The following is a 19,312-nucleotide window of genomic DNA, read 5'->3' as shown; positions in this document are numbered from 1 at the left end:
TTCTGCCCAGCTGGCTAAGGGGAGTCCCTGGAAATGCAAGGGTGTGGGTTTTGGCAGACTTCAGGGAAGACATGCCAGATGAGCCTGGGAGACTCCAGCTTAAGCTGGATTCAGGAGATATCTCTTCGGGCCAGCTAGTAATTGTAGGATAAGCCTAATGAGTCTTCACAGGATGAAGAGAGTAACGTGCCAAGGTAGCAATTGATGTCCTCATTCGAGAGGATGAAGCTGGTGCTCAGAGAAGGGGGGAACTTGGCCACAGCAAGGAGGTGTGCACCCAGACAGAACCCCCCAGATCCGGCCATTGGAGCTCAGGGAGGCCACTGGTGTGGCTTGTCCCTGTGGCAGGGCCCGAGGCAGGCAGCCCACCCTGATTCCTGCGGGGGCCTGACTTGGGAAGTGCCATCTGGTAGCTTTGAGACTCACCAAACCAAATTGCACTGGAGAGAGGAGGGACACCTTCCTTCATCCACCCCCCACCCCCGCCGGATTCCCACATACCCTGACCCCTTTCTCTCGATTTCGGAGCCATTTCCAGAGTCCCGCTCATATGACCTCATTTGAAGTGCACTGTGGACGGGCTGCCATCTGCAGCTGCTACCACAGCAGCCAAGGGCTTTAGCTCCCGACTACCTCCCTTCCTTTGGAACTTGGGGGCCCTCTACTCCCCACTTGCACACCACAGACCTTTGCTGAGGATTGTGGGGACCCTCACTCAGTTTGCAGCACGTTGTAGCCATCCCTGTCCTCCCTTGAAACTCAGCTTGTGAGCTCCTTTGGAGCAGCGTGGCCCACCTGGCTGCAACGGAAGAGACACAGCTGACAGTGAAACAACAGCTTAGATCTGAGAGCCGGAAAGCTCTGTCAAAAGGGACCTCCCTCTTCACACCGTAGAGGCTGTAGGAGCCGCCAGGCTTTCGGAACCAGTGCTGGGGCCAAAATGACTCCACAGCTGTTTTCCTTCCTGGGGAGGGTTCTGGCTCGAGTGGGAATGGCTCAAGTCTCCTAAGGTTCTGAAAGCCCACTGTGTGCAGATTCACGGTACACAGAGAGGAAAAGGTGGAGTCCTAGCCTGGAGGTGGTCACAGCTCACGGATGAGCCAGGCAGGCAGGCAGGCAGGGCATGAGAACACCTGAGCTGCCTTCATGAGTGAATGGTGTGGGGGCAGAGGAAGAGAAGCCGGTCTGCTCCCTCGTGTGGTGCCCAGGGCAGGTTGTCCCCAGAGGAAACCCTTACGACGGTGAGGACTATCACTGCTGTTTCCCAAGGGGTTCCGTCGGTGCGTGTCTTCCCCGGAGCGGTCAGGCCGTCTCTCAAGTACACTGGCCATGGGCATCGCCTCTCCTTGGAACTTCCCATGTGTTTCTCTTTTTTATGGAACAGTGATTTTCTAGAGTGGTTCTGGGCCACAAGGATGTTGGGTCATTTTCTAGCCTTCTGTCATGAAGAACGCTTTCCTGGGCATGGGGGTGGTTTGTTGTTCCAGCTCCCTTTCTTGGCTTCTTTTGGGAGCTGGTGCAACAAGAGGAGCTCAGCCTCTGCCTTCTGGCTGAGATGTCACCCTTCAAACAGCAATGCCTGCCTGGAGATAATGATGGCAGTTGCCAAAAGGGCTTCGTTAGGCACATGGTATCTTGAAAGGACGTACACCGTCCTTTCAGCTATCAAAGGCTAGTTCAAATGACATAAAAATGAGAACTCTCCAATGGAGTCTTACAGTAGGTGGAGAGTCCGAAAAACACTCCTTCAGTCATTTCGCTGAGAGTCATTGATTGGGGACACCAAGAATATAGGAAGGAATGCAGAAAGAAAAGATGAAATTGTGTTCAGGATCAGGGGGAGGGATGAACAGGGCGTGCTTGCCTTGAATCCAGGCTTTGTTGGGGGGTGGGGCATAAAGATGGAACGGGTCTGAAACTACAAAGTGGTGATGGTAACACAGTATCACCAGAGTTACACAACAGTGTTCCCAGATTGCAACAATGATGAAACAGTTTACTAATCCCAACTTAACCAACAAAAATCCAGGAAACCATACAAAAAATAAAACATCACCAGAAAGGTGGAAACAAACCACATGCAAAGCAGTTCAGGGGAAAGGAACTCCATGTCCCCTGGGGGCAGACCGAGTTGCCGGCATCCACGGTGAGCAGACAGGGATGGAGGCTGCAGAGCCGACCGCTCCCCTGGACGTGGTGTTTCCGGTAAGGGCTCTGGGTCTCTGTCCAGAGCGGGGGCTCTTTCTCCCTGCAGGGCTGGGTGAGTCATCGTGGGCGTCTGGGTGTTGCGCGGGAGCCAGGGCAGGCTCTCCCTGCCGAGGCGGTGACTCTTCCTCTGCCTCGGGTTCTCTTGCTAAAGCCCGAGCAGGTAGAGGTGCACGTGGAGGTGGAGGTTCTCGCTGAGGGGGTGGGACATCAGTGCCTGGGGCTGGGGGTCCTGCAGGCACGGAGATCCGATCTGCCCGGTGTGCTGGCCAGTACCCAGCTGGCCTGGTGTCTCTGCGAGGGCAAGTCTCGCTTCTCCATCTGCCCTCGGTGGATCCCTGGGTCCTGCACCTGGAGCCACCACCTGTGTGGGGACAGGTCTGGGAAGTGGAGCCTGGTTCCAGTTGGAGGCCAGTGCTAGAGCTGGGGGAGAAGCAAAGTTTGCCCACAGGCCAGCCTTGGCATGTGCGTACCCCGGGACAGAAACCTTCCAAGAGGTTCCCAAAGAATACCCAGCGTCAGATGTCTTTTGGGACTGAAGTGTGCAAGATGGGGGGCGGGGGGTGTGAGGCCAGCGCTTGCTGCAGGCCCAGCAGCAGCTTTCGAGGACTCGTCCCTGTGTAGCTCAGCACCCCTCCCCACACACTCCCGTGCACCAGCCCCAGCGTCCTCACCTCTGTGCTGTGGCGTGCTGGGCTCCAGGTCCTCCTGGTGCCTCAGAGGCCGGGGTTCTCTGGACTCTGGGTCGGAGCCGGGTGTGCTGAGCTCCGTGGAAGCCTCAGACTGGGCCGCCGGCTGTATCCTGGGCGGTGTCTCGGCAGCAGGCCTTCCCCACCTCCGCGTCTCCCCCGGTGGGGCTGATGCCTCCGTGGGCACGCTGACCTGGAGCCTGCACTGGGCCTCACGGGCGGGCGGGTGGTGCTCCGACCCCTCCCTCTGGGAGCTGGATGGGGTGTCCCCGTCCTCGGCCTCATCACGTGGGAAGCTCTGCAACGACAGTGACCGTCAGCCAGCCATGCTGGGAGTTTTCCGAGCTGGGCCTGGCCAGTGGAGCCGCTGCTTCTGCCTGCTCGAACTTCTCTTCCCAGAAGGGTCAGAGACGTGTGTCTGCTCAGATCCCCACCCGGGAGGAAAGAGACCCATCTGAGGGTGTGAGGTCAGCCTGGCCGGTCGGCGCTGCCCACACTCTCCCCATCCCGCCCAGCCTGCTCTCCCCTGGGGTGTGGGCACAACTTGTCCACAGGCTTCTGACCCCACATCCGCCTGGGCTTCCTTGAGGGAGACACAGCCCGAGAAACCCGCATCCCCACACACAGGCAAAGGACCCGGTGTTTCCGGGTGGCATGGGAGAGGTGGCCTGGCCCGGCCTGGGGCTCCCCGTGTTACCTTTCTGTTTCTCCGGGCAAAGGGCCAGAGGCCTCTCGGGGGTGTCCTGAGCCAACGTCGACAGGGTGCCCACGCACACTGCCTGTGAGCTCTCCTGAGGCCCCGGCCTCTGGGCAGGGGCAAACAGCAGAACATCTTGGCAGCAAGTGATCTGGCTGGGGGCTCCTCTCCGCTCTGGAGGCCTGGATACCCGGATTGCGGGTTCTGTTGGGTTCTGTTGCCGGCAGGTGACATCATTTCCTGGGGTTCGTGCTGAGGTCCCTTCCTCAAAACTTCCCAAGGGAATCTCTGGGTTTCTGACTGCTCGACCACCCCCCTTAGGCCATGTGCAGGCACAATGACACCCACACGGCCCAGCCCACAGCCCTGGGGAGGCCTGGGTTCAGCCAGGGCCTGAGCTCCGAGGACCATGCTGCTCTCAGACCAGGCTCCTTCTTCTCATAAGTGGTGTGGCCCTGGACAAGCATATGCCCCTCAGGGTTGCCCCAGTCTCTCCATCTGCAGAGTGGGGGTCATTCTCCCATCTGCTTCCTAGGTCTGTCGGCCTACGAGCAGCTCCATGCCTTTCCACCTGGGGCCGATATCACGTGGAGCTCGTGCGCTGAGACTTCAGAAAGAAAGATTCCATCCAGGGCTGACACAGCACAGAATGGGGCAGAACGAGGCCTGGATGCGCCGTGGAACCCAGGAAAAGGCACTCCCCCTCCTGACTGTTTTGAGACCCCGCATCCAAGTTGGAGGACCGAAAGGAAGACTCGAAGGTCTCCCTCTCTTATAGAAAAGAGTAGCCAACTTTCTGGTCCTCTGTTTCCATTGAGATTCTGTTCAAGGGTCCCAGCTCGGCTTCTGCGGGTGGCTGAGCTTCTAATGGCTCCCTGCGTTCTTGTCTTTTCCTCTCCAAACCTTCCGTCCTTTTCCCCCTTCTGGGGTGGAAGGGCGCTGTCATTGCTTCTACCTTCGAGACAGATTGAGGAATAGTCTGGACCATCGACTCCTTTCCTCTCTTTGGTTCCGTGTCTCTCTCTGGCTGTGTCCCTCTCTTTTCCTTTCTCAATTCCGTCTGTGTCTTCCTCTTTCTCTCTCGTGTGTGGATGGATGGATGGATGCTAGGGATGCACATGTATATGATTAGATGAGGGTTATGTTTTAGGGATAGGTTAGAGGGAGAGAAAGGCTTTAGGTCAGAGTTGGTCATGGGGGAAGGGTCAAGGGTGGTGGTGGTGTTTCTTGGAATCTGAGTGCTGTGCATTCTTCGTCTCTTTCCATATGAACCCCTTCTCAGATACACCACTTGCAAGGAGTCTCTCGTGTTCCGTTTCCTATCTTTTGCATTTGTGAATGCTTAGCCTCTCTGTTGTGAATAGGTTCCATTGGATGGAAACCCAGTGGTGTACTTCGTTTACCTCTTTCCCTTACTTGAAGAGACCCATTTCGACCTCCGCCCAGCAAATGGCAAGGAGACTCTGATGTTAAGGAGCCTTTGACCTACGCTTCTTTCTAGCTATCTCATGACATCAGTCTTTAGGGTGAGGTTTTTCCCCGATATTGAGGTGGTATGAGATCAAACCCAATAGCGTTCTTCAGATGTAGCTGTCTGGTTTTCCCATGGACATTGATTGAAGAGGCTTTCTTGTTCCCATTTGGATATTCTCACCGTCTGTGTCAGAGATGAGTTGACCATGGATGCTGGGGTTTGTTTCTGGACCCTCAACTTTATTCCATCGATCTGGATCTGTGTGTGTTGTTGTATTCCCAATAGCATACTGTCCTGCTGCTGCTGCTGCGGCTAAGTCACTTCAGTCGTGTCTGACTCTGCAAGACCCCATGGCCTGTAGCCTACCAGGCTCCTCCGTCCAGGACATTTTCCAGGCAAGAGTACTGGAGTGGGTCGCCATTGCCTTCTCCGATACTCTCCTGAGGATCCTAGTTTGGTCGTCTAATTTCCTTTCACACAACCTTGGATGTCCGTATCGGGGCTTTTTCGTCGGATTGTATTGACAATGTAGGCTCTTTTCTGTTTCCGTACCCCTTTTGCAATTCTTTGTTCGGTGCGAAAATGCATTGGCATTTTGGGAGGAATAGCATGGAAGCTGTGGATTGCCATGTGGGGCTGTGACATGATTTTCCCAGTAGGAATTCTTTCAAGCCCTGAGCACAGCTTCTCTTTCCAGTGATTGGTGTGGGCTTGATCTTCCTCCTTCCATCTCTCGCCGTTTTGTGAGAACAGGTCCATCCTTCCCTTCTGGGGTAGATGGACTCGTGGATATCACTTCAGTGAATGGCATTGTCAGTGGGGGTGATAATTCCCTTCTCATTGGAAGACTTTGCTGTGAGTATTAGAAATGCAAGTGACTTCTCTTCCCCTTCCTCCCTGTCCATGTCTCAGAGCCACCGGGAAACAGAGGCCTCATCCACGGTCACACAGGCCTGAGGGGGTGCAACTAGACTGTTGTTTCTTCAGGCCCTCAGTGCTGGACATCATCCGGGATACTCTGTGTGTGTCTTCCTCCGTCTGGTGTCCCTTCAGACCTTTCCCTAGTTTTCACAGGCTTGTTGTGTTGGCGTTCTTTGTCTGTTTGGAGACACATCCTTGATAAGCTTTGTGTTTCCACTCATTTGTCTCGCGATGTATGACCTGTCTTTTGCTTTTGTAATGAGGTCTTTCCCACAGTAGATATCTTTGATTTTGCAAAGTCCACTGTATTCTCTGGGTTTTTTTTGTGGACTGCCTTTTAGTTTTGTGTGTGAAGACTCAAAGCACGTGTCCGGTTTCTGCTCATTGTTCTTCTAGATTTGTGACAAGTTTTCATGGAAAGTTTGTCTAGGGATAACTGGAAGTGAACTCGGTGTAAGGTGTCAAGTCTCCATCTCCATTCATGTCATCCCCTGCAGTTTCCAATTCCCTGTTCCTGAGTGGTTTTGGAGATCTTGTGGGAAGGTTGGTTGCATTGGAGTTTGCATTTCCACCTTGATTCGATTCACACTGTTCTGCCCTCAGGGACACTGTCAAGGGGGAGTGAGGAGCAGCCTGCACTTCCAGCAGTGACCACACGGTGGGGCGAGTGCTGCTCTCCCCTCTGGGAGCCCCAGGCCACAGGCATCCCAGTGAGGAGCCAGCTCTGTGCTCAGCTGAAAGGAGTTAGTCTCTCAGGAGCCTCGGAGCCCTTGCCTTTGGATCACCCAGGGTGGGCATTTACTGGGACAGAAAAAATTGCCCTGAATTCCATGGACGGAAGAGCCTGGCTGTGTAGAGTTGGTGAGTTGCCGTGAATCAGACACAACTGAGGACACAAAAATTCAATAGATTAAAACACATTTTGGGGGTGGGGGGGAGTGAAAGTGGGTGATGTGGGTTTTTTTGTCTTATATAATAGCCAAGGGAAATCTAGTTTAAACCTAAATTCACATAGATGGGAAAGGTATAGCTCTCCGTCACCCTATTTAAAAAAAAAAAAAAACTACTAAACTTTTCTGAAAGTTTATTTAGTAGCTTCCTTGAGCAGTTTATTGTGGAGCATTTTTTTTTTCTGTGACATTGGCCTCATTAAAAATTATGGTTTGCCTTTAGTGGATAATTTTGTTCATTGGTTTCTTAGAGAACCTTGGTAATCTTTGAGTTTCCTGGGGAGTATGGTCACATGACCTGGCCCTGGCCAATCGGTGCGTTCCACCTCCCTGGCCACTGTGATTGGCTCCGGGCTGGGGCAGTGCCCAATCGGGGCCCAGGGCCGGGCCTCACGTTGGAAGCCAGGGGAAGACGAGCTCTCGTCCTGCTGGGGTAGGGGAAGGGGTGGGGCCGGGGGAGGTCAGGCTCCAGCAGTGGGAGGGGCTTGAGGTCCGCCTGCGGCAGTTGGTGACGTTCCTGCTCCCCTCAGGGCAGAGCCGCCGGCCTGAGAATGAGGGCGCTGCTGAGCCCAGGGGCTGGGATGGCCCGTTGCTGCTGTGGTCCCAGAGCTCCACCCGAGACCTGAGGGAAGCCGTCTGCCCGTGAGTCCTCTCCCGCTTGTCTGTCAGCTTGTTTGAAGCATGCTGGGTTTTCTGCCCAGCTGGCTAAGGGGAGTCCCTGGAAATGCAAGGGTGTGGGTTTTGGCAGACTTCAGGGAAGACATGCCAGATGAGCCTGGGAGACTCCAGCTTAAGCTGGATTCAGGAGATATCTCTTCGGGCCAGCTAGTAATTGTAGGATAAGCCTAATGAGTCTTCACAGGATGAAGAGAGTAACGTGCCAAGGTAGCAATTGATGTCCTCATTCGAGAGGATGAAGCTGGTGCTCAGAGAAGGGGGGAACTTGGCCACAGCAAGGAGGTGTGCACCCAGACAGAACCCCCCAGATCCGGCCATTGGAGCTCAGGGAGGCCACTGGTGTGGCTTGTCCCTGTGGCAGGGCCCGAGGCAGGCAGCCCACCCTGATTCCTGCGGGGGCCTGACTTGGGAAGTGCCATCTGGTAGCTTTGAGACTCACCAAACCAAATTGCACTGGAGATAGGAGGGACACCTTCCTTCATCCACCCCCCACCCCCGCCGGATTCCCACATACCCTGACCCCTTTCTCTCGATTTCGGAGCCATTTCCAGAGTCCCGCTCATATGACCTCATTTGAAGTGCACTGTGGACGGGCTGCCATCTGCAGCTGCTACCACAGCAGCCAAGGGCTTTAGCTCCCGACTACCTCCCTTCCTTTGGAACTTGGGGGCCCTCTACTCCCCACTTGCACACCACAGACCTTTGCTGAGGATTGTGGGGACCCTCACTCAGTTTGCAGCACGTTGTAGCCATCCCTGTCCTCCCTTGAAACTCAGCTTGTGAGCTCCTTTGGAGCAGCGTGGCCCACCTGGCTGCAACGGAAGAGACACAGCTGACAGTGAAACAACAGCTTAGATCTGAGAGCCGGAAAGCTCTGTCAAAAGGGACCTCCCTCTTCACACCGTAGAGGCTGTAGGAGCCGCCAGGCTTTCGGAACCAGTGCTGGGGCCAAAATGACTCCACAGCTGTTTTCCTTCCTGGGGAGGGTTCTGGCTCGAGCGGGAATGGCTCAAGTCTCCTAAGGTTCTGAAAGCCCACTGTGTGCAGATTCACGGTACACAGAGAGGAAAAGGTGGAGTCCTACCCTGGAGGTGGTCACAGCTCACGGATGAGCCAGGCAGGCAGGCAGGCAGGGCATGAGAACACCTGAGCTGCCTTCATGAGTGAATGGTGTGGGGGCAGAGGAAGAGAAGCCGGTCTGCTCCCTCGTGTGGTGCCCAGGGCAGGTTGTCCCCAGAGGAAACCCTTACGACGGTGAGGACTATCACTGCTGTTTCCCAAGGGGTTCCGTCGGTGCGTGTCTTCCCCGGAGCGGTCAGGCCGTCTCTCAAGTACACTGGCCATGGGCATTGCCTCTCCTTGGAACTTCCCATGTGTTTCTCTTTTTTATGGAACAGTGATTTTCTAGAGTGGTTCTGGGCCACAAGGATGTTGGGTCATTTTCTAGCCTTCTGTCATGAAGAACGCTTTCCTGGGCATGGGGGTGGTTTGTTGTTCCAGCTCCCTTTCTTGGCTTCTTTTGGGAGCTGGTGCAACAAGAGGAGCTCAGCCTCTGCCTTCTGGCTGAGATGTCACCCTTCAAACAGCAATGCCTGCCTGGAGATAATGATGGCAGTTGCCAAAAGGGCTTCGTTTGGCACATGGTATCTTGAAAGGACGTACACCGTCCTTTCAGCTATCAAAGGCTAGTTCAAATGACATAAAAATGAGAACTCTCCAATGGAGTCTTACAGTAGGTGGAGAGTCCGAAAAACACTCCTTCAGTCATTTCGCTGAGAGTCATTGATTGGGGACACCAAGAATATAGGAAGGAATGCAGAAAGAAAAGATGAAATTGTGTTCAGGATCGGGGGGAGGGATGAACAGGGCGTGCTTGCCTTGAATCCAGGCTTTGTTGGGGGGTGGGGCATAAAGATGGAACGGGTCTGAAACTACAAAGTGGTGATGGTAACACAGTATCACCAGAGTTACACAACAGTGTTCCCAGATTGCAACAATGATGAAACAGTTTACTAATCCCAACTTAACCAACAAAAATCCAGGAAACCATACAAAAAATAAAACATCACCAGAAAGGTGGAAACAAACCACATGCAAAGCAGTTCAGGGGAAAGGAACTCCATGTCCCCTGGGGGCAGACCGAGTTGCCGGCATCCACGGTGAGCAGACAGGGATGGAGGCTGCAGAGCCGACCGCTCCCCTGGACGTGGTGTTTCCGGTAAGGGCTCTGGGTCTCTGTCCAGAGCGGGGGCTCTTTCTCCCTGCAGGGCTGGGTGAGTCATCGTGGGCGTCTGGGTGTTGCGCGGGAGCCAGGGCAGGCTCTCCCTGCCGAGGCGGTGACTCTTCCTCTGCCTCGGGTTCTCTTGCTAAAGCCCGAGCAGGTAGAGGTGCACGTGGAGGTGGAGGTTCTCGCTGAGGGGGTGGGACATCAGTGCCTGGGGCTGGGGGTCCTGCAGGCACGGAGATCCGATCTGCCCGGTGTGCTGGCCAGTACCCAGCTGGCCTGGTGTCTCTGCGAGGGCAAGTCTCGCTTCTCCATCTGCCCTCGGTGGATCCCTGGGTCCTGCACCTGGAGCCACCACCTGTGTGGGGACAGGTCTGGGAAGTGGAGCCTGGTTCCAGTTGGAGGCCAGTGCTAGAGCTGGGGGAGAAGCAAAGTTTGCCCACAGGCCAGCCTTGGCATGTGCGTACCCCGGGACAGAAACCTTCCAAGAGGTTCCCAAAGAATACCCAGCGTCAGATGTCTTTTGGGACTGAAGTGTGCAAGATGGGGGGCGGGGGGTGTGAGGCCAGCGCTTGCTGCAGGCCCAGCAGCAGCTTTCGAGGACTCGTCCCTGTGTAGCTCAGCACCCCTCCCCACACACTCCCGTGCACCAGCCCCAGCGTCCTCACCTCTGTGCTGTGGCGTGCTGGGCTCCAGGTCCTCCTGGTGCCTCAGAGGCCGGGGTTCTCTGGACTCTGGGTCGGAGCCGGGTGTGCTGAGCTCCGTGGAAGCCTCAGACTGGGCCGCCGGCTGTATCCTGGGCGGTGTCTCGGCAGCAGGCCTTCCCCACCTCCGCGTCTCCCCCGGTGGGGCTGATGCCTCCGTGGGCACGCTGACCTGGAGCCTGCACTGGGCCTCACGGGCGGGCGGGTGGTGCTCCGACCCCTCCCTCTGGGAGCTGGATGGGGTGTCCCCGTCCTCGGCCTCATCACGTGGGAAGCTCTGCAACGACAGTGACCGTCAGCCAGCCATGCTGGGAGTTTTCCGAGCTGGGCCTGGCCAGTGGAGCCGCTGCTTCTGCCTGCTCGAACTTCTCTTCCCAGAAGGGTCAGAGACGTGTGTCTGCTCAGATCCCCACCCGGGAGGAAAGAGACCCATCTGAGGGTGTGAGGTCAGCCTGGCCGGTCGGCGCTGCCCACACTCTCCCCATCCCGCCCAGCCTGCTCTCCCCTGGGGTGTGGGCACAACTTGTCCACAGGCTTCTGACCCCACATCCGCCTGGGCTTCCTTGAGGGAGACACAGCCCGAGAAACCCGCATCCCCACACACAGGCAAAGGACCCGGTGTTTCCGGGTGGCATGGGAGAGGTGGCCTGGCCCGGCCTGGGGCTCCCCGTGTTACCTTTCTGTTTCTCCGGGCAAAGGGCCAGAGGCCTCTCGGGGGTGTCCTGAGCCAACGTCGACAGGGTGCCCACGCACACTGCCTGTGAGCTCTCCTGAGGCCCCGGCCTCTGGGCAGGGGCAAACAGCAGAACATCTTGGCAGCAAGTGATCTGGCTGGGGGCTCCTCTCCGCTCTGGAGGCCTGGATACCCGGATTGCGGGTTCTGTTGGGTTCTGTTGCCGGCAGGTGACATCATTTCCTGGGGTTCGTGCTGAGGTCCCTTCCTCAAAACTTCCCAAGGGAATCTCTGGGTTTCTGACTGCTCGACCACCCCCCTTAGGCCATGTGCAGGCACAATGACACCCACACGGCCCAGCCCACAGCCCTGGGGAGGCCTGGGTTCAGCCAGGGCCTGAGCTCCGAGGACCATGCTGCTCTCAGACCAGGCTCCTTCTTCTCATAAGTGGTGTGGCCCTGGACAAGCATATGCCCCTCAGGGTTGCCCCAGTCTCTCCATCTGCAGAGTGGGGGTCATTCTCCCATCTGCTTCCTAGGTCTGTCGGCCTACGAGCAGCTCCATGCCTTTCCACCTGGGGCCGATATCACGTGGAGCTCGTGCGCTGAGACTTCAGAAAGAAAGATTCCATCCAGGGCTGACACAGCACAGAATGGGGCAGAACGAGGCCTGGATGCGCCGTGGAACCCAGGAAAAGGCACTCCCCCTCCTGACTGTTTTGAGACCCCGCATCCAAGTTGGAGGACCGAAAGGAAGACTCGAAGGTCTCCCTCTCTTATAGAAAAGAGTAGCCAACTTTCTGGTCCTCTGTTTCCATTGAGATTCTGTTCAAGGGTCCCAGCTCGGCTTCTGCGGGTGGCTGAGCTTCTAATGGCTCCCTGCGTTCTTGTCTTTTCCTCTCCAAACCTTCCGTCCTTTTCCCCCTTCTGGGGTGGAAGGGCGCTGTCATTGCTTCTACCTTCGAGACAGATTGAGGAATAGTCTGGACCATCGACTCCTTTCCTCTCTTTGGTTCCGTGTCTCTCTCTGGCTGTGTCCCTCTCTTTTCCTTTCTCAATTCCGTCTGTGTCTTCCTCTTTCTCTCTCGTGTGTGGATGGATGGATGGATGCTAGGGATGCACATGTATATGATTAGATGAGGGTTATGTTTTAGGGATAGGTTAGAGGGAGAGAAAGGCTTTAGGTCAGAGTTGGTCATGGGGGAAGGGTCAAGGGTGGTGGTGGTGTTTCTTGGAATCTGAGTGCTGTGCATTCTTCGTCTCTTTCCATATGAACCCCTTCTCAGATACACCACTTGCAAGGAGTCTCTCGTGTTCCGTTTCCTATCTTTTGCATTTGTGAATGCTTAGCCTCTCTGTTGTGAATAGGTTCCATTGGATGGAAACCCAGTGGTGTACTTCGTTTACCTCTTTCCCTTACTTGAAGAGACCCATTTCGACCTCCGCCCAGCAAATGGCAAGGAGACTCTGATGTTAAGGAGCCTTTGACCTACGCTTCTTTCTAGCTATCTCATGACATCAGTCTTTAGGGTGAGGTTTTTCCCCGATATTGAGGTGGTATGAGATCAAACCCAATAGCGTTCTTCAGATGTAGCTGTCTGGTTTTCCCATGGACATTGATTGAAGAGGCTTTCTTGTTCCCATTTGGATATTCTCACCGTCTGTGTCAGAGATGAGTTGACCATGGATGCTGGGGTTTGTTTCTGGACCCTCAACTTTATTCCATCGATCTGGATCTGTGTGTGTTGTTGTATTCCCAATAGCATACTGTCCTGCTGCTGCTGCTGCGGCTAAGTCACTTCAGTCGTGTCTGACTCTGCAAGACCCCATGGCCTGTAGCCTACCAGGCTCCTCCGTCCAGGACATTTTCCAGGCAAGAGTACTGGAGTGGGTCGCCATTGCCTTCTCCGATACTCTCCTGAGGATCCTAGTTTGGTCGTCTAATTTCCTTTCACACAACCTTGGATGTCCGTATCGGGGCTTTTTCGTCGGATTGTATTGACAATGTAGGCTCTTTTCTGTTTCCGTACCCCTTTTGCAATTCTTTGTTCGGTGCGAAAATGCATTGGCATTTTGGGAGGAATAGCATGGAAGCTGTGGATTGCCATGTGGGGCTGTGACATGATTTTCCCAGTAGGAATTCTTTCAAGCCCTGAGCACAGCTTCTCTTTCCAGTGATTGGTGTGGGCTTGATCTTCCTCCTTCCATCTCTCGCCGTTTTGTGAGAACAGGTCCATCCTTCCCTTCTGGGGTAGATGGACTCGTGGATATCACTTCAGTGAATGGCATTGTCAGTGGGGGTGATAATTCCCTTCTCATTGGAAGACTTTGCTGTGAGTATTAGAAATGCAAGTGACTTCTCTTCCCCTTCCTCCCTGTCCATGTCTCAGAGCCACCGGGAAACAGAGGCCTCATCCACGGTCACACAGGCCTGAGGGGGTGCAACTAGACTGTTGTTTCTTCAGGCCCTCAGTGCTGGACATCATCCGGGATACTCTGTGTGTGTCTTCCTCCGTCTGGTGTCCCTTCAGACCTTTCCCTAGTTTTCACAGGCTTGTTGTGTTGGCGTTCTTTGTCTGTTTGGAGACACATCCTTGATAGGCTTTGTGTTTCCACTCATTCGTCTCGCGATGTATGACCTGTCTTTTGCTTTTGTAATGAGGTCTTTCCCACAGTAGATATCTTTGATTTTGCAAAGTCCACTGTATTCTCTGGGTTTTTTTTGTGGACTGCCTTTTAGTTTTGTGTGTGAAGACTCAAAGCACGTGTCCGGTTTCTGCTCATTGTTCTTCTAGATTTGTGACAAGTTTTCATGGAAAGTTTGTCTAGGGATAACTGGAAGTGAACTCGGTGTAAGGTGTCAAGTCTCCATCTCCATTCATGTCATCCCCTGCAGTTTCCAATTCCCTGTTCCTGAGTGGTTTTGGAGATCTTGTGGGAAGGTTGGTTGCATTGGAGTTTGCATTTCCACCTTGATTCGATTCACACTGTTCTGCCCTCAGGGACACTGTCAAGGGGGAGTGAGGAGCAGCCTGCACTTCCAGCAGTGACCACACGGTGGGGCGAGTGCTGCTCTCCCCTCTGGGAGCCCCAGGCCACAGGCATCCCAGTGAGGAGCCAGCTCTGTGCTCAGCTGAAAGGAGTTAGTCTCTCAGGAGCCTCGGAGCCCTTGCCTTTGGATCACCCAGGGTGGGCATTTACTGGGACAGAAAAAATTGCCCTGAATTCCATGGACGGAAGAGCCTGGCTGTGTAGAGTTGGTGAGTTGCCGTGAATCAGACACAACTGAGGACACAAAAATTCAATAGATTAAAACACATTTTGGGGGTGGGGGGGAGTGAAAGTGGGTGATGTGGGTTTTTTTGTCTTATATAATAGCCAAGGGAAATCTAGTTTAAACCTAAATTCACATAGATGGGAAAGGTATAGCTCTCCGTCACCCTATTTAAAAAAAAAAAAAAACTACTAAACTTTTCTGAAAGTTTATTTAGTAGCTTCCTTGAGCAGTTTATTGTGGAGCATTTTTTTTTTTCTGTGACATTGGCCTCATTAAAAATTATGGTTTGCCTTTAGTGGATAATTTTGTTCATTGGTTTCTTAGAGAACCTTGGTAATCTTTGAGTTTCCTGGGGAGTATGGTCACATGACCTGGCCCTGGCCAATCGGTGCGTTCCACCTCCCTGGCCACTGTGATTGGCTCCGGGCTGGGGCAGTGCCCAATCGGGGCCCAGGGCCGGGCCTCACGTTGGAAGCCAGGGGAAGACGAGCTCTCGTCCTGCTGGGGTAGGGGAAGGGGTGGGGCCGGGGGAGGTCAGGCTCCAGCAGTGGGAGGGGCTTGAGGTCCGCCTGCGGCAGTTGGTGACGTTCCTGCTCCCCTCAGGGCAGAGCCGCCGGCCTGAGAATGAGGGCGCTGCTGAGCCCAGGGGCTGGGATGGCCCGTTGCTGCTGTGGTCCCAGAGCTCCACCCGAGACCTGAGGGAAGCCGTCTGCCCGTGAGTCCTCTCCCGCTTGTCTGTCAGCTTGTTTGAAGCATGCTGGGTTTTCTGCCCAGCTGGCTAAGGGGAGTCCCTGGAAATGCAAGGGTGTGGGTTTTGGCAGACTTCAGGGAAGACATGCCAGATGAGCCTGGGAGACTCCAGCTTAAGCTGGATTCAGGAGATATCTCTTCGGGCCAGCTAGTAATTGTAGGATAAGCCTAATGAGTCTTCACAGGATGAAGAGAGTAACGTGCCAAGGTAGCAATTGATGTCCTCATTCGAGAGGATGAAGCTGGTGCTCAGAGAAGGGGGGAACTTGGCCACAGCAAGGAGGTGTGCACCCAGACAGAACCCCCCAGATCCGGCCATTGGAGCTCAGGGAGGCCACTGGTGTGGCTTGTCCCTGTGGCAGGGCCCGAGGCAGGCAGCCCACCCTGATTCCTGCGGGGGCCTGACTTGGGAAGTGCCATCTGGTAGCTTTGAGACTCACCAAACCAAATTGCACTGGAGAGAGGAGGGACACCTTCCTTCATCCACCCCCCACCCCCGCCGGATTCCCACATACCCTGACCCCTTTCTCTCGATTTCGGAGCCATTTCCAGAGTCCCGCTCATATGACCTCATTTGAAGTGCACTGTGGACGGGCTGCCATCTGCAGCTGCTACCACAGCAGCCAAGGGCTTTAGCTCCCGACTACCTCCCTTCCTTTGGAACTTGGGGGCCCTCTACTCCCCACTTGCACACCACAGACCTTTGCTGAGGATTGTGGGGACCCTCACTCAGTTTGCAGCACGTTGTAGCCATCCCTGTCCTCCCTTGAAACTCAGCTTGTGAGCTCCTTTGGAGCAGCGTGGCCCACCTGGCTGCAACGGAAGAGACACAGCTGACAGTGAAACAACAGCTTAGATCTGAGAGCCGGAAAGCTCTGTCAAAAGGGACCTCCCTCTTCACACCGTAGAGGCTGTAGGAGCCGCCAGGCTTTCGGAACCAGTGCTGGGGCCAAAATGACTCCACAGCTGTTTTCCTTCCTGGGGAGGGTTCTGGCTCGAGCGGGAATGGCTCAAGTCTCCTAAGGTTCTGAAAGCCCACTGTGTGCAGATTCACGGTACACAGAGAGGAAAAGGTGGAGTCCTAGCCTGGAGGTGGTCACAGCTCACGGATGAGCCAGGCAGGCAGGCAGGCAGGGCATGAGAACACCTGAGCTGCCTTCATGAGTGAATGGTGTGGGGGCAGAGGAAGAGAAGCCGGTCTGCTCCCTCGTGTGGTGCCCAGGGCAGGTTGTCCCCAGAGGAAACCCTTACGACGGTGAGGACTATCACTGCTGTTTCCCAAGGGGTTCCGTCGGTGCGTGTCTTCCCCGGAGCGGTCAGGCCGTCTCTCAAGTACACTGGCCATGGGCATTGCCTCTCCTTGGAACTTCCCATGTGTTTCTCTTTTTTATGGAACAGTGATTTTCTAGAGTGGTTCTGGGCCACAAGGATGTTGGGTCATTTTCTAGCCTTCTGTCATGAAGAACGCTTTCCTGGGCATGGGGGTGGTTTGTTGTTCCAGCTCCCTTTCTTGGCTTCTTTTGGGAGCTGGTGCAACAAGAGGAGCTCAGCCTCTGCCTTCTGGCTGAGATGTCACCCTTCAAACAGCAATGCCTGCCTGGAGATAATGATGGCAGTTGCCAAAAGGGCTTCGTTTGGCACGTGGTATCTTGAAAGGACGTACACCGTCCTTTCAGCTATCAAAGGCTAGTTCAAATGACATAAAAATGAGAACTCTCCAATGGAGTCTTACAGTAGGTGGAGAGTCCGAAAAACACTCCTTCAGTCATTTCGCTGAGAGTCATTGATTGGGGACACCAAGAATATAGGAAGGAATGCAGAAAGAAAAGATGAAATTGTGTTCAGGATCGGGGGGAGGGATGAACAGGGCGTGCTTGCCTTGAATCCAGGCTTTGTTGGGGGGTGGGGCATAAAGATGGAACGGGTCTGAAACTACAAAGTGGTGATGGTAACACAGTATCACCAGAGTTACACAACAGTGTTCCCAGATTGCAACAATGATGAAACAGTTTACTAATCCCAACTTAACCAACAAAAATCCAGGAAACCATACAAAAAATAAAACATCACCAGAAAGGTGGAAACAAACCACATGCAAAGCAGTTCAGGGGAAAGGAACTCCATGTCCCCTGGGGGCAGACCGAGTTGCCGGCATCCACGGTGAGCAGACAGGGATGGAGGCTGCAGAGCCGACCGCTCCCCTGGACGTGGTGTTTCCGGTAAGGGCTCTGGGTCTCTGTCCAGAGCGGGGGCTCTTTCTCCCTGCAGGGCTGGGTGAGTCATCGTGGGCGTCTGGGTGTTGCGCGGGAGCCAGGGCAGGCTCTCCCTGCCGAGGCGGTGACTCTTCCTCTGCCTCGGGTTCTCTTGCTAAAGCCCGAGCAGGTAGAGGTGCACGTGGAGGTGGAGGTTCTCGCTGAGGGGGTGGGACATCAGTGCCTGGGGCTGGGGGTCCTGCAGGCACGGAGATCCGATCTGCCCGGTGTGCTGGCCAGTACCCAGCTGGCCTGGTGTCTCTGCGAGGGCAAGTCTCGCTTCTCCATCTGCCCTCGGTGGATCCCTGGGTCCTGCACCTGGAGCCACCACCTGTGTGGGGACAGGTCTGGGAAGTGGAGCCTGGTTCCAGTTGGAGGCCAGTGCTAGAGCTGGGGGAGAAGCAAAGTTTGCCCACAGGCCAGCCTTGGCATGTGCGTACCCCGGGACAGAAACCTTCCAAGAGGTTCCCAAAGAATACCCAGCGTCAGATGTCTTTTGGGACTGAAGTGTGCAAGATGGGGGGCGGGGGGTGTGAGGCCAGCGCTTGCTGCAGGCCCAGCAGCAGCTTTCGAGGACTCGTCCCTGTGTAGCTCAGCACCCCTCCCCACACACTCCCGTGCACCAGCCCCAGCGTCCTCACCTCTGTGCTGTGGCGTGCTGGGCTCCAGGTCCTCCTGGTGCCTCAGAGGCCGGGGTTCTCTGGACTCTGGGTCGGAGCCGGGTGTGCTGAGCTCCGTGGAAGCCTCAGACTGGGCCGCCGGCTGTATCCTGGGCGGTGTCTCGGCAGCAGGCCTTCCCCACCTCCGCGTCTCCCCCGGTGGGGCTGATGCCTCCGTGGGCACGCTGACCTGGAGCCTGCACTGGGCCTCACGGGCGGGCGGGTGGTGCTCCGACCCCTCCCTCTGGGAGCTGGATGGGGTGTCCCCGTCCTCGGCCTCATCACGTGGGAAGCTCTGCAACGACAGTGACCGTCAGCCAGCCATGCTGGGAGTTTTCCGAGCTGGGCCTGGCCAGTGGAGCCGCTGCTTCTGCATGCTCGAACTTCTCTTCCCAGAAGGGTCAGAGACGTGTGTCTGCTCAGATCCCCACCCGGGAGGAAAGAGACCCATCTGAGGGTGTGAGGTCAGCCTGGCCGGTCGGCGCTGCCCACACTCTCCCCATCCCGCCCAGCCTGCTCTCCCCTGGGGTGTGGGCACAACTTGTCCACAGGCTTCTGACCCCACATCCGCCTGGGCTTCCTTGAGGGAGACACAGCCCGAGAAACCCGCATCCCCACACACAGGCAAAGGACCCGGTGTTTCCGGGTGGCATGGGAGAGGTGGCCTGGCCCGGCCTGGGGCTCCCCGTGTTACCTTTCTGTTTCTCCGGGCAAAGGGCCAGAGGCCTCTCGGGGGTGTCCTGAGCCAACGTCGACAGGGTGCCCACGCACACTGCCTGTGAGCTCTCCTGAGGCCCCGGCCTCTGGGCAGGGGCAAACAGCAGAACATCTTGGCAGCAAGTGATCTGGCTGGGGGCTCCTCTCCGCTCTGGAGGCCTGGATACCCGGATTGCGGGTTCTGTTGGGTTCTGTTGCCGGCAGGTGACATCATTTCCTGGGGTTCGTGCTGAGGTCCCTTCCTCAAAACTTCCCAAGGGAATCTCTGGGTTTCTGACTGCTCGACCACCCCCCTTAGGCCATGTGCAGGCACAATGACACCCACACGGCCCAGCCCACAGCCCTGGGGAGGCCTGGGTTCAGCCAGGGCCTGAGCTCCGAGGACCATGCTGCTCTCAGACCAGGCTCCTTCTTCTCATAAGTGGTGTGGCCCTGGACAAGCA

General features: G+C 55.6%; 5 protein-coding genes across 6 annotated transcripts in view; 1 reads left to right on the top strand and 4 right to left on the bottom strand.

The window, feature by feature from the left end:
* Nucleotides 1-19,312, bottom strand: part of LOC145527590 (uncharacterized) — a 123,839-nt gene that overhangs the window by 81,925 nt on the left and 22,602 nt on the right. The gene's annotated exons all lie outside the window — the stretch shown is intronic.
* LOC145527546 (uncharacterized) overlaps nucleotides 450-19,312 on the top strand; it is a 131,263-nt gene continuing 112,400 nt past the window's right edge. Inside the window, exons 1-6 of the transcript XR_014069764.1 lie at nucleotides 450-4,352; nucleotides 6,590-6,847; nucleotides 7,467-7,578; nucleotides 11,754-11,979; nucleotides 14,217-14,474; nucleotides 15,095-17,305. The gene's annotated coding sequence lies outside the window, so the exon portion shown is untranslated. Of the gene's footprint in view, nucleotides 4,353-6,589; nucleotides 6,848-7,466; nucleotides 7,579-11,753; nucleotides 11,980-14,216; nucleotides 14,475-15,094 lie in introns of the transcript that reaches the window.
* LOC145527495 (uncharacterized) lies at nucleotides 1,976-7,141 on the bottom strand. Of its 2 annotated transcripts, none has more exons than XM_081545572.1 (3): nucleotides 3,592-7,141; nucleotides 2,880-3,192; nucleotides 1,976-2,628 (listed from the first exon to the last, which is right to left on the bottom strand). In XM_081545572.1, the coding sequence occupies exons 1-3, from the start codon at nucleotides 4,000-4,002 to the stop codon at nucleotides 2,354-2,356; spliced, it is 999 nt and encodes a 332-aa protein (XP_081401698.1). In that variant the 5' UTR covers nucleotides 4,003-7,141; the 3' UTR covers nucleotides 1,976-2,353. The 2 variants fall into 2 exon arrangements, with proteins under 2 accessions (XP_081401698.1, XP_081401697.1); XM_081545571.1 differs by having other exon boundaries at nucleotides 1,976-2,569.
* On the bottom strand, nucleotides 9,603-14,670 carry LOC145527553 (uncharacterized). The gene is made up of 3 exons (XM_081545656.1): nucleotides 11,219-14,670; nucleotides 10,507-10,819; nucleotides 9,603-10,255 (listed from the first exon to the last, which is right to left on the bottom strand). The coding sequence occupies exons 1-3, from the start codon at nucleotides 11,627-11,629 to the stop codon at nucleotides 9,981-9,983; spliced, it is 999 nt and encodes a 332-aa protein (XP_081401782.1). The 5' UTR covers nucleotides 11,630-14,670; the 3' UTR covers nucleotides 9,603-9,980.
* LOC145527600 (uncharacterized) lies at nucleotides 17,231-19,032 on the bottom strand. The gene is made up of 3 exons (XM_081545719.1): nucleotides 18,847-19,032; nucleotides 18,135-18,447; nucleotides 17,231-17,883 (listed from the first exon to the last, which is right to left on the bottom strand). Exons 1-3 carry the CDS (start codon nucleotides 18,979-18,981, stop codon nucleotides 17,609-17,611), a joined length of 723 nt encoding a protein of 240 aa, XP_081401845.1. The 5' UTR covers nucleotides 18,982-19,032; the 3' UTR covers nucleotides 17,231-17,608.

Source organism: Giraffa tippelskirchi, chromosome 11 (genome assembly GCF_054371585.1).
Source record: "Giraffa tippelskirchi isolate mGirTip1 chromosome 11, T2T-mGirTip1v1.2.pri, whole genome shotgun sequence".
NCBI lineage: Eukaryota > Metazoa > Chordata > Mammalia > Artiodactyla > Giraffidae > Giraffa > Giraffa tippelskirchi.
Note: the sequence above shows the minus strand (reverse complement) of the source record. Positions and strands in the feature narration are given on the sequence as shown.

Coding starts and splice junctions, on each gene's coding strand:
- LOC145527495 (XM_081545571.1), bottom strand. CDS start 4,002: ATGGTCCTCGGAGCTCAGGCCCTGGCTGAACCCAGGCCTCCCCAGGGC. Junction 3,193..3,591: donor TTGCCCGGAGAAACAGAAAG/GTAACACGGGGA, acceptor CTGTCGTTGCAG/AGCTTCCCACGTGATGAGGC. Junction 2,570..2,879: donor CAGCACGCCACAGCACAGAG/GTGAGGACGCTG, acceptor GTCCCCACACAG/GTGGTGGCTCCAGGTGCAGG.
- LOC145527553 (XM_081545656.1), bottom strand. CDS start 11,629: ATGGTCCTCGGAGCTCAGGCCCTGGCTGAACCCAGGCCTCCCCAGGGC. Junction 10,820..11,218: donor TTGCCCGGAGAAACAGAAAG/GTAACACGGGGA, acceptor CTGTCGTTGCAG/AGCTTCCCACGTGATGAGGC. Junction 10,256..10,506: donor CAGCACGCCACAGCACAGAG/GTGAGGACGCTG, acceptor CTTCTCCCCCAG/CTCTAGCACTGGCCTCCAAC.
- LOC145527600 (XM_081545719.1), bottom strand. CDS start 18,981: ATGTTCTGCTGTTTGCCCCTGCCCAGAGGCCGGGGCCTCAGGAGAGCT. Junction 18,448..18,846: donor TTGCCCGGAGAAACAGAAAG/GTAACACGGGGA, acceptor CTGTCGTTGCAG/AGCTTCCCACGTGATGAGGC. Junction 17,884..18,134: donor CAGCACGCCACAGCACAGAG/GTGAGGACGCTG, acceptor CTTCTCCCCCAG/CTCTAGCACTGGCCTCCAAC.